This window comes from Erythrolamprus reginae, chromosome 3 (assembly GCF_031021105.1).
Source record: "Erythrolamprus reginae isolate rEryReg1 chromosome 3, rEryReg1.hap1, whole genome shotgun sequence".
Lineage (NCBI taxonomy): Eukaryota > Metazoa > Chordata > Lepidosauria > Squamata > Dipsadidae > Erythrolamprus > Erythrolamprus reginae.
The window spans coordinates 144,656,055-144,668,927 of record NC_091952.1 but is presented as its reverse complement, the minus strand read 5'-3'; the positions used below and the strand labels follow the sequence as shown (position 1 = coordinate 144,668,927).

Sequence of the window (12,873 nt, the reverse complement as noted above, 5' to 3'; positions counted from 1 at the left end):
ATCCTGAAGATGAAACTCAAACATTTTGGTGACCTAATGAGAAGAAAGGACTCACTAATGCTGGAAAAGATTGAAAGAAACTGAGGGTACAACAGAGAATGTGACTTGGTGGAGTCACTGAAGCAGTCGGTGTGAGCTTAAATGGATTGCACGGGATGGTAGAGGACACGAAGCCCTAGAGGAACATTGTCCATGGGGTCGTGATGTATCAGACACGACTGCACAACTAACAACAACAAATAAAGAAGTTTTTTCTATATTATGAATCCTGCTTAATTCTTTGGATATGTGCTGGGTGATTCTCAAATAAACTAATATTTTATATCCTTAGAGGTTAACCTCAACAATTAATGGGTTACTTCAGAATAATGTAGCAATTAACTATATAAATATAAGTTAGATAAATATTTTTCTAAGAAAATTCCCACCATTATCATTTCTGCTGATGTTTGGACCAGCAAACTCTACTAATGTTTATATTTATGCCAATACCTACTATCGTGTACATGCTTGACAAAATAAATAAATAAATAAATTTCTCAGCTATTTTAGTCATGATAGTAGTTAAAGTTAAGAATGTCTTTTGTACTGCAAAAGAGCAGAATAAACAGGGATTCTTAATTTTAAAGCTGTTGCAAGTGCCTGCATTTAGGTGCATTTTGAGATTTAATACAGTATATTACTTCACTATTAATATACGTACTTATACAGTTTACAGTGTATTTATGTCCAAGGTGGCCCAATTGCAGTAAGGAAAATAACAAAACTATTGTTTTTCTGGGATGGGAAGTTGGGAAATCACAACATCAAAACAATTGACCAAGTTAAAACACATTTTTGCCTGATTGACCACACGATGGCGGTATTAACAAAGAAAATTAGTTGGCTCCGCATCTTGATCAATATTGGGAGAAAAAACCTAGTACAAAAAAGAAAAAAGAAAAAGAAAGGGATGTAATTGTCTTGTCATGAAACACACGCAGATTACAAGATGGCAAAAGACTGAACGATTAAATACGATTTGAACAATTAAATCATAAAGGAAGGAAAGAAAGACTGATTTTTGGGGCAGAATTTGAGCCTACAAGGAGGAGCCTGGAATCATGGAGAATTGCTTTTGGAAAAGACAAGGTCTGTATGTCCTTCTCTCTTTCTCATTCCTTAGAGTAATGTGTGCTTCAATTCGCTTTTCTGTCCCTGAAGAAAAGAAAAAGGGGTTTCTGGTGGCTAATGTGCTCAAGGAATTGAAACTGAAGACAGGGGAGCTCTCCACACGCAAAGCACATTTAGTTGCTGAGGGCACCCATGAATACTTCCTCCTTGATATTCATACTGGGAATCTGTTGATTAATGATAAAATAGACAGAGAAGCTTTATGTGGCCAGAATGATCCTTGTCTACTTCTTTCTCAGCTTGTTTTGGAAAATCCCTTAGATATCTTTAATATTGAAATCAAGATAGAAGATGTGAATGACAATACGCCTAAATTTTGGAAAAACCAAGTTAAGGTGGACATTCCTGAAAATATTCCAATGAATATGATATTTCCCTTAGAATTAGCTCAGGATGATGACTTGGGAAATAATAGCATCCAAAATTACAATCTCAGTCCCAATGAACATTTTCAGCTTGAAATACAAAAAAATGAAAATAGAAATGACAATATATACCTTGTTGTGAAGAAAATGTTAGATAGGGAGAGGGTACAATTTCTTGAATTGATTCTAATGGCTATTGATGGAGGAGTTCCAAAGAAAACTGGCACAGTTCAAATTAATATTAATGTTCTGGATATTAATGATAACTTTCCTCTGTTTAGTAAGTCTGAATATCAGGCAAGAATAAAGGAGAACCTCCCTAAGGGAACTCTTGTGATTAAGGTGGAAGCTACAGATCTGGATTTGGGTTCAAATGCACAGATCCTCTACTCATTCCATCAGGTGCCTGAAAGGATAAACAATTTATTTTATTTAAATGAAATTACTGGTGAAATAAGTGTTTGGGGACAGATTGATTATGAAAAAGAAAAGAGTTATAGCATGAGCATCAGAGCCACAGATGGAGGGGGTCTTCAAGGTCACTGCAATATACTGATAGAGGTTGAAGATGAGAATGACAACCCCCCTGAAGTGTCAATCATATCTCTGATTAGCACTTTAAAGGAGGACTCTCCCCCGGACACAATGGTGGCCCTCTTCAGTGTGAGAGACCCAGACTCTGGAGACAACAGCAAAACGGTCTGCTCCGTTGAGATGAATCTCCCTCTTGTGCTGAAAGCCACCACAAACAACTTTTATCAGCTTGTGCTCCAAAGTCCCCTAGACAGAGAGACAGTCACTGAATACAACATCACCATCACTGCCATTGACTGGGGATCTCCTAGGCTCACTTCAACAAGACTGATTAATGTTCAGATCTCCGATGTCAATGATAACTCTCCCCATTTTGAAAAGCCTTCATACGACATGCAGATCCGGGAGAATAATATTCCAGGCTTCCTCATCGGCTCAGTCCGTGCTCTGGATCTGGACACAAAGCTGAATGCTAAAGTGAGTTACTTAGTTCTGCCCGGGAAGGGTGATGGCCTGGTGACCTCTTACATCTCAGTCAACTCTGAAACCGGAAACATGTATGCCCTGCGATCCCTGGACTATGAGCAGATAAGAGGCTTCAGAGTCACTGTGAGGGCATCTGATGGAGGTTCTCCTTCCTTGAGCTCAGATGTGATTGTCCAAATCCACATCATAGATGAGAACGACAATGCTCCCTTCTTCCTGTATCCTCTCCAGAACAACACATCCCCATGCAATGAGCTGCTTCCCAAGTCAGCCGACGCTGGTTATCTGGTCACCAAGGTGGTGGCAGTGGATGCAGATTCTGGCCAAAACTCTTGGCTTTCCTACGAATTGCTGAAGGCCACGGACCCAACCCTTTTCAGCATAGGAGCGCAGAATGGGGAAGTGAAAACCAGGAGAGCCCTGAATGAGAAAGACACAAACAAGCAGAGGCTGGTGATCCTCCACAGACCAGCACAGTGTTGCTTAATGTTCTTCTTGTGGATGGCTTTTCAGATCCCTTCCTGAGGAGGGTGGATGTCAGTGTGCAAGAACCGGAAGAAGATAAAACCTTGACCAAATATTTGGTGATCTGCTTGGCTGCAGTCTCCTTTGTGTTCCTGGTCTGCATTGTTGTGTTTATTGTGGTCAAAGTGTTCAAGAAGGACACCCAAAGCCATTTTACTGCAGCTGTTCCTCACTTCCCACCTGCCAGTGCTGATCCTCCAGAGAACTGTGCTGATTCACAGAATGGGTCGCTTTCCAGGACTTACCGCTATGATGTTTGTTTGACTGGTGGATCCTTAAGTAGCGAATTCCGATTTCTCAGGCCCTTTTTTCCTGTCTTTTCGGTGGGAGATGTTAATGTCCCAGGGAACAATAATATTTCTGCAGACATCCAAGATACTTCTGAGCAGGTTGCTGTTAATGGCGTAAAGAAAGAGGTGAGGAAAACATGCAATTAATTCAGCCTTTTCCTATTCATTCTCCTTCTATTTTTTTTTTTGCTCTATCAGTTATTCTTGAACTAAATAACATGGTGGTTATTTATTAATGAAACGGGTATTTTTTATTTAATTTTAATTGAGAACATAAATCACAATTCTTTTATAGGTAACCCTTGGCTAACAACTACTTCTTTAACAATATTTGGCATTATAATGTGCTGAATGGTAGTTATGACCAATCCAGCTGTCCCAGGACTTGATTGCAATCTGCGCACTCAGTATCAGACATAGAATGCCCCTGCATCCCATGATCATGTGGACACAATTTTCAACTTTCTATATGGGTTTCCATGAGCTGTATTAATGGGCAACCTGGCAGGCAGAGTTGCAAACTGCTTTGGTAAATCTTACCCAGCTGCATGCATTCCCCCAGCATCTCTGCAGTTACATTGCACCTTGCCAATCACTCACAGACCCCTGCACCCTCTCCCTAGGCTCATTGAGTTCACACTCTTTCTAGTTTTTGAGATTCAGATATTTCAGTGGAGTCTGATGGTGTAACTTTGGATGGGAAAATTTCTTCAGGTGTGGTCATTCAGGGAAGAAGAGGTTAATCCTAGCCACTGGAAGGGGGTGGAGATGTAAAACCAGTGAATTTGGATGTGGCTACTGTCTTAATCCAGTCAAAGCAAAGGGGCTGTCTCTGGCTGCATTCCTGTGGTTTCCATTATCACAACAATGAATCCTATTGCTAAGTGGTTCTTGGCAGTCTGCCTGGGACTTTCCCTAGACCATGGCAAATCGTTTTTTCCTTGGGTGCTGAAAGTGCTTGTACATGCATTATTGTGTATGCATGAGTGCCCACACCCATAATTTCAATGCCCCCATGTGCCCTTCCCTCTGTGCATGCATGTGTACCACCCTCACGCACTGCCCTACCCCCGCAAATGTATACATGAGACTCCCACTCCCGTTTTGGGCCTGGAAGACCTCCCTGAAGCCTCTGGAGGCTGGAAATGGTGCATTTCCAGACTTCCCATAGGCCGGGTAGGCTAGCTTTTCACCCTCTCCAGGCTCTAGGGGCTTTCCTGGGGAGGGTGAAAATGGCCTCCCCTGCCGCTGCTGGAAGCCCTCCAGAGGCCAGAAATGGCCATTTCCTGCCTTCCAGTGTGCCTTGTAGGGGCGTTTTTTGCTCTCCCCAAGCTCCAGGGGCTTTCTTGGAAAATGACGTCCCCCAATTGGCACATTTCCTGACTTCTAGGGGGCCCGGTAGGCCCGTTTATCACCCTCTCACCTACTTTGTTCCAGCACCAGTCTTAGATAGTAATCAGCTTTTCCAGCTTTGTGGTGGCCATCTTTAGGCTGTCTCTTCTTCTTGCCATGGCTGAGAGGGAGGTGGCTGACAGGAGAGCTGTGACTCTCTTCGACCTCTCAGTGTGCCTCTCTGCCCCTTCAGGGTGGCTTAGGCTCCTCTTGGAGCTCACAAACAGGAGAAGTCAGTGCAGGGGATGAAGAGACCCATTCACTGCACCTGTATCCACAACAATGTCAACTGGAAGCTCTATTTATTCTGAGTCTTTTGTCAAATTAAAACAACAAAGTCTACAAAATTCTTCACAGCCATAATTGTGTCGTAATAATCAATGGCTGCTCAATTTTAAGGGTGGCTTCTCTGACCTGCCTCAGTTCTCTATTAGAGTGGATAAGGCTAGGGTGTGTGCCAGGCTGTTCAGACTAGAGATGAGTTTCTCCTGGTTTGGACTGGTTCACCCAAACTGGTAGCAACCTGCTGGTGAAGTCACAATGATTTCATGGAACCAGTTCAGTTGGTGCCAATCCATGGAGGCCACTATCTCTTTTGGGAATTTTTTTGGGAGGGATTGGGGGGAGTTTGGGGAAAATTTCCCCCCAATTTTCTTCTTCTGTGCATGCTCAGAAGCTGAATTTCTGGCACTACGCATATACAGTATCACCATCTTGTTTTTTGCTTTTTTGGAATTATGGGGATTTTTTGCTACTGCGCATGTACAGTACGTGCATACAAAGCATGTGCATGTGACACAGTGCAGCCACGCAGCACAGGAGGAAGTGAACTGACAGTGAGTTAGAACCCACCCCTTTTTCAGACCTATAGCGTTATATACTGCAAAACCTGGTACTTGCAGTAGCAAAACAGCCAATGCTACATATTCAGGGTTTTGATGGTAGGGTGACCTTTGAATTGCAATTAGGGATAAATGATTGAAGGTCCCTCCTTTATCATATTTGCAGTAAGGGCATTAGCATGGTTAGTCATCCTAAGATACATGGACCACCAATTGAGTCTGTTGGTAGGTAAGAGTAAGCTTTTAGCCCACACAGCAAGAAACTTCCCGTAGAGAGCCTTAAGAGAATGGTCTCAGTGAGATTGCAGGCCAATTGAGTATTGTTAAGACTCTTACATCTAGGAACCTTGGGGCTTGGTACCCTGTTAACCTGAAACATATGGCTATGCAGTGAAGGGCTACCAAAAATTTTGCTACCACACTGTGAGTATGGCTTATGCAGGACCCCCCTGCATTTTCTTTCAACATCTTTTTTTTTAATTATACAAATAATACAAAATACAACATAGTATACAAAACATGAAAATAGTGGTCGTAACAATAGAGAGTAATCAAATAACATATCAATTAACAAAATACAAACTTAAAAACTAGAAAGAGGGAGGGAAAGAGGTAGGTAGGGAAAGGGTAGAGAGGAGGAGGAAAAAAGATAGAAAGAACAGAGAGAAAAGATAGAAAAGATAAAAGATTGGCGAATGTCCGGGGGAGCTGTACTGAAAACGAGAACTGATTCCTATTTCATTAGCTCGTTACCATGGTTCGGTTTGTTTATCTAGATTGGTAGGTGCAAGTGTTGAGTTAATCAAGTTATAGAGATTTTAGGGAGTAGTAGTGAAGATACTATCAATATATATATAAAGTCTCTTAATACTATATAAAATATAAAATAGCTATATACCAGATTTGTAACTGGTCGTGTTTATATCCAACGTATCAATCTTATGATGGGTTATTCTCACTCTTTTTTCCTAACTAGTTTTAGAAAGGATCCCAACAGTTATTGAATGTAGCCATAGTTTCGTTTCTTACTAATATAGTTAATTTCGTCATCTCTGCGCAGTATGTAATTTTTTTTATTATTGCGTCATTCAGCGGTATCTCCTCATTCTTCCACCACTGCGCAAAGGTTAATCTGGCTGCTGTTGTTAAAAGGACAATTAGATGAATTTGGGATTTAGGTAGCTTTTGTCTAATAATGCCCAGAAGAAAACATTCAGGGTTTTTTTCTATTGTCAGATTAAGTATTTCGTCAATCCAGGTTCCGATTTTATTCCAATAGATTTTAGCTTTTGTGCATTGCCACCATAAATGGAAATAGGTGCCTATTTCTTGGTGACACTTCCAACAATAAGGTGAGAGTTTATTATTTAGTTTTGTTAATTTAATCGGGGTAATATGCCACCTGTAAAACATTTTAACTAAATTCTCTTTGTAGGATGTGGCAATAGTCAATTTATAATTTCTGCTCCAAAGTATTTGCCATTCCTCTTCTTTGATCTCTTTTTTGAGGTCCAGATTCCATTGTTTTACATTAATTTTTGTGTTAATATTGTCCAATTCGTTATAGTTTAAGTAACAGTAGAATTTTTAAATTAATTGTTCCTGGGAATCTGTACAAAGTTTGTCTAGCGGGGCATTTTTAATTATTCCAGGATTACTTTTATCCTTGTTGAATTTAGTTTGTATCTGTAAGTATTCCCACCATTCCGTTTTTTGCCAAAATTTTCTAATTCTATTCTTGATCTAATTTCACCATTGGAATTTAATATATCCTTGTACCTTATTATATTGTTTTTTTATGGAAATTAGGATGCACATATGCTTCTAATGGGGCATACCATGTGGGGATTCCTTTGTAAAGTTTAGATTTAATTTTTTTCCAGGTATTTATTAATGATTTCCTAATCAGATGGTTAGTAAAATATTTATGGGTCCTCGACTTCTCATCCCAAAGATAGTAGTGCCATCCTAAGTGGAGGTCGTGACCTTCTAAGCTAAGTAATCTGATGTTGGATAAGCTCATCCATTCTCTCACCCAAGTTAGGGATGCGGCAATGTAATAGTCTTTCCAAATTGGGAGTGCCAGACCTCCTTCTTCTTTTCTATCTTGTAGATATTTTAAGCGAATTCGAGGGCGCTTGTTCTGCCAGATGAAGTTACTGGTAATTTTGTTCAATTTTATAAAGAATTCCTGTTTCAATTGAATTGGGATTGTTTGGAATAGGAACAGTATTTTGGGCAAGATGTTAAGTTTTATAGCCGCAATCCTCCCTAGTAAGGAGAGTTGTAGATTTTTCCATTTCAACAAGTCAGATTGTATTTTATCTATTAATTTATTGTAATTGTTTTCTTTTAGGCTAGACACTTTATTTGTCAAATTAATGCCAAGGTATTTGATTTTTTTAACTATTTGGATATCAAGTTTGGCTGTTAAGATAGCTTTCTGCGGTTCTCTCATATTTTTGGTTAAGATTTGAGTTTTAGTTTTATTTATTTTAAGGCCTGCCACTGTGCCATATTCCTCTAGGATGGTCAGTAGTTTGGGTCCTGATTCTAAAGGGTCTTCTATAATAAATACCAGGTCGTCCGCGAAAGCTTGTAGCTTGTAAATTTCGTTTTTGCACTTTAGCCCTTTTATATCTTCCTTTTTTCTAATAATTCTAGTTAGTACTTCTAATGTTAGGATAAACAGTAGTGGGGACAGTGGACACCCTTGTCTCGTTCCTTTGTGAAGGGAAATTTTTGTTGATATATCTCCATTAAGGATGATATATGCTGATTGATCGGTATATATGGCTTTTATTGCGTTTATGAATTTAGGGCCAAATTCCATATATTCAAGTTGTTTTAATATAAATTTCCAGGACACGTTGTCAAAAGCCTTCTGGGTGTCGAGAAATATTAATGCCACTTGTTTTTCACTGTGGGCTTCGTAGTACTCCAGGGTGTCAAATACTATTCTAATATTATTCTTTAGCTGTCTCCCAGGGAGGAAGCCATTTTGATCCGAATGTATGAATTGGTTTAGAAATCCTTTAATTCTACTAGCTAGAATGGAGCTAAAGATTTTGTAGTCGGCATTTAAAAGAGAAATAGGGAAGTAGTTAGCTATATCTGTAGGGTCCGTATCTTTTTTCGATATTAGCGCTAGGTTTGCTTCTGTCCAGGATGTTGGAATTATGCCTCTATCTAGGGCCTCGTTTAAGGTTTCGAGCAGGGCCTTTTCCATTTCTTTGGGGAGATCTTTGTAGAATTCAGATGGAATACCATCAGGGCCCGGGGCTTTGGGTTTTTTTTGCCCTTTGATTGCTTCTTTTAATTCTATGTCAGTGATTGGCTTATTTATTATATCTTTCATTTCTTGAGGTACTTTAGGAAGATTAGCCTGTTCTAAAATTTCTTGTATTTTTTGGTCATGTTCGATATTAGGTGTATTTTCAGGATTGTCATAAAGCTTACTATAAAAGTCACTAGCAATCTGTTTTTTCCTTTCCAAGTCATGGCATATTTCCCCGTTTGTTGTCTTAAGACAGTTTATGAGTTTCTTTTCTTTTTGTTTTTTGAGTTTATTGGCTAACCATTTGCTAGGTTTGTTGGCATTTTCAAAATTGTATTGATTGCTACTTTTAATTTGTTGTGCTAGGTTTTGTTGATCCATTAAGTTTAAGTCATGTTTTATTTGTGACATTTTTTGTTTAAATTCTTTTTTGGGGGGATATTTTTGTAAGTTTTCTTCTAGCAATCTGTACTCTTCTTCTAGTTTAATCGATTTCTGCTTTTTTAGTTTATGTTCTTTAGCCATGTATGAAATAGCTATTCCTCTAGTTACGGCTTTGGCTGTGTCCCATACATTTTGAAGACTGGTGTGTTCTTTAATGTTTTCTTGAAAGAAAAATTTCATTTCCACTTGGAGTTTCTGTTTAAAACTTTCCTGGTTAAGTATAGAATTTTGAAGCGTCCATCTAGGACATTGTTTGATTCCTTTCCATATTATTTTAAGCTCATTGTGGTCTGAGATAAAATTGGGTTCTATCTCTACCGATTGAATTTTGGTATTAAGTTCTATTGTAGTCCAGACCATATCCAGTCTTGACCAAGATTGGTGCCTATCTGAATAGAAAGTGAATTTTTTAAGGTTAGGATTTCTGTCTCTCCAACTGTCTTTAAGTTTTAATTCCTTAATTAAGTCAAAAAGGCTTTGGGTAATATTATTTTCTTATGATTATTCCTTCTATCGTTATTATAGTCCAGTTCCTTGTTGATTATTCCGTTAAAATCCCCTAATAAGCAAATATTGTCCGTGGCATATTCTTTTATGATATTAAGTAATTTTTTATAAAATCTTTCTTGGCCTTCATTCGGGGCGTAGATATTAATTAAGGTTATTGTTTCCAATTCTTTTTGTAATTCTAATATCAGGACTCTTACCTTCTCTATCTTTATATTTCAATTTAGCTTGAATATTGGGATTAATATAACAAATCACACCTCTCTTTTTTTCCGGGGCTAGAGATGAAAACAGGTTTCCAAGTTTATTTCTTTTAAGAAGATGTTCAAATTTATTTTTAATATGTACTTCTTGCGTTGCAATGATATCTAAGTTTAATTTAGCAATTTTGTTTAGAATTTGATTTATTTTTTTTGGCGCGTTCAATCCATTTATGTTAATTGAATATAGCTCAATTCCCCTGTTAGACGTTTTTTGTGCCAAATTTAGGTTATCTGTACTTTGGTCTAGTTGCCCTAGTACTTCTAGTCTCTTTTGGTAAGCCTGCGTAGCCATTATTTCCAGTAGTTAAATTATCAGTAGCCAGTGTTCCTTCCGATCTATTTGAGATCTGGTCCGCTAGTTGTTCACTAATTGGGGTAGGATTCCTGGATTCTTTATTGTTTATTGTTTTGGTCGTCCGATCATTAGTAAAATGTTTTTCAAAAAATTCTTCGGCTTTATTGACCGAATCTATTTTTATCCTTTTATCTTGCCAGGACACAAGCATTCCCTCTGGGACAAGCCATCTAAAGTTAATATTGCGCCTGGTCAGTTTAGCTGATAAGAAAGTGTATGGCCTACGTAGGTCTCTGACGTGCTTTGGGACTTGTTTTAGAATAACCAATTGTCTCCCTTTGTAATCTATGGGGTCTTCCCGTGCTCTATGAAGAATTTCGTCTGTGACTGATTTTTTGACTAGTTTGATGTGGACTTCCTTGGGGAGGTTATGGCGTCTGGCATAATTAGTGTTGATTCTATAGACTTCGTCAATTTCGTTTAGCATTGTGTCCTTTTCAATGCCCAACGCCTTTGAAAGGATGTCGGCCATAATGTCTGGTAAATCCTCACTTTTCTCCTCCCTAAGGTTTTGGAATCTGAGGAAGTGGTTAGCTTTTTCACTCTCTAGTTGGATTACGGTATTTTCTAGTTCTTTATTGGCATGGACTAATTTTTCAGTTAGGTCTTCCATTTGTTTATGATCCTGGTCAATCCTATCTTCCAAATCCTGAATTTTTTGTTCTTGTTTTAACATCTGTTGTTGAAAAGCCTCATGCCTTTTATCCATATTTTGCATCCTTTCTTTTAACTCAGATGTATCGCTTCTCACTTCACCTATTTCTTTTTTAATATCCTCATGGTTCTTAAGCATTAACTCCTGCATTTGGAGCAACATAGATTGAAGATCTTTATATGAATTTGACCTTTCTCTGGGCAGCATATCGTCCAGTGATCTCTGGGAAGAGGGACTGGGTATAGCTGAGGTGGATTGATTAATTGACCTCTTCCCCGATCCCAATCTAGTCAGGTTAGATAGGCTTGTCATTTTAACAATATTCCACCCACTAGCCCACTTATATAAATCTCTAATAGTCCGTTCCAGAGTTAGATAGAGAAAGAATGCTTAATTAGTGTGTTAAATACTCAAATGAAGAAATAGCAATTCAGATAATTAGTATTGAAGATCCTCAAATCAATTGGCCTTTAGAAATAGAAGGGTAAGTGATGAAAGAAAGGTGAGAGTGTAGTTTTTATCAAGCAGAGCAAATAGATATAGATAGCACTATACACAGATATGTAAAGTTATTAGAAGGGAGTACAATAACTTAGCTTCGGTTGCATTCAATAATTATGGGATTTGTGGTTAGTTTTCCCCAGCTAAGAAATTCATTCAAATTTTTATAGTAATAACAGTATATATATATATATATATATATATATATATATATATATATATATATATCAATGGGGATATTTCTTTATATATTCTAAGAAATAGTGAACCGTCAAAGAGAGGGATTTGTACTTCAATCAAAATTCCTTAAAATCTTAAGAGCTTTTAAACATGCTAAATTAGATAAATAGTAAAGGCAAAATTATATATACAAGCTAAGCGAGATTGGTACAATTCATTTCTAACAATCAATAGTAAATCTAATGACTAATATTTTGAAAGGTAGTATCGATAAGCTAAAAAGTCCTAATAACAAATAATTAAAGGGGAAAATCACTTAGTATAGTAACAATGTAATAAATAACAATGTAATAAAGTATCCTAGTAGTCTACTGATAAATTGATAGTTTACTAGTAAGTTAATATATGCAAGTAAATAATAAATGTCTGTTAATATATTTAATTAGATGATGTATAAATATCAATTGGTAGTCCTTTAAATAACTAGAATATTATATACATTATATGAATTATACAGATGTCAGTTGATATAATTAATAGTCAGTAGAGATACATACGTAATTTCCTGTTATTCTACTGAATAATTAATAATTTACTCATAAGTTAATATATGTAAGTATATAATAGGTATTTGTTAATATATATAATTAAATAGTGTATAAATATCAATTAATATCTTATTATAATAAATTATTCTAGTAGTCTTATAATTAATTAGTATATTATATAGATTATTGAAATTATGTAGATGTCAAATAGTATAATTAATGATCACTAGAGGTACATACAAGGATTTTCTATTGTAAATGTAAATGAAGTGAGTTCCGTAGTCAATGAGATTATATATATAGGTCAGTGTGTCAGACCCTTCCTTAGTTTCTTCGAATCAAGATCAAAAAGTTCCGGTTAGGCTTCGGTGTTGTAGCAAGCTATTAGTTAGAGTAATGAATAGCTTGGAAGTTATGTTCGTTTGAAGCAGCTCCGAATATCATCTATCTCCGGGGGTTGTGTAAGGTTATTCAGTTCGCGTGGCTTCACGGTGTCTGTCCGGGTGGTGCAAGGATCCCATGAATCGATTCCTCTC

General features: G+C 37.5%; 1 protein-coding gene across 1 annotated transcript; it reads left to right on the top strand.

Annotated features, from left to right (window-relative positions):
- The first annotated feature begins 1,169 nt into the window (after positions 1-1,169).
- LOC139165412 (protocadherin beta-16-like) lies at positions 1,170-3,083 on the top strand. Its single transcript, XM_070748594.1, has one exon. The coding sequence runs from the start codon at positions 1,170-1,172 to the stop codon at positions 3,081-3,083; it is 1,914 nt and encodes a 637-aa protein (XP_070604695.1).
- Positions 3,084-12,873: the final 9,790 nt, after the last annotated feature.

Coding starts and splice junctions, on each gene's coding strand:
- LOC139165412 (XM_070748594.1), top strand. CDS start 1,170: ATGTGTGCTTCAATTCGCTTTTCTGTCCCTGAAGAAAAGAAAAAGGGG.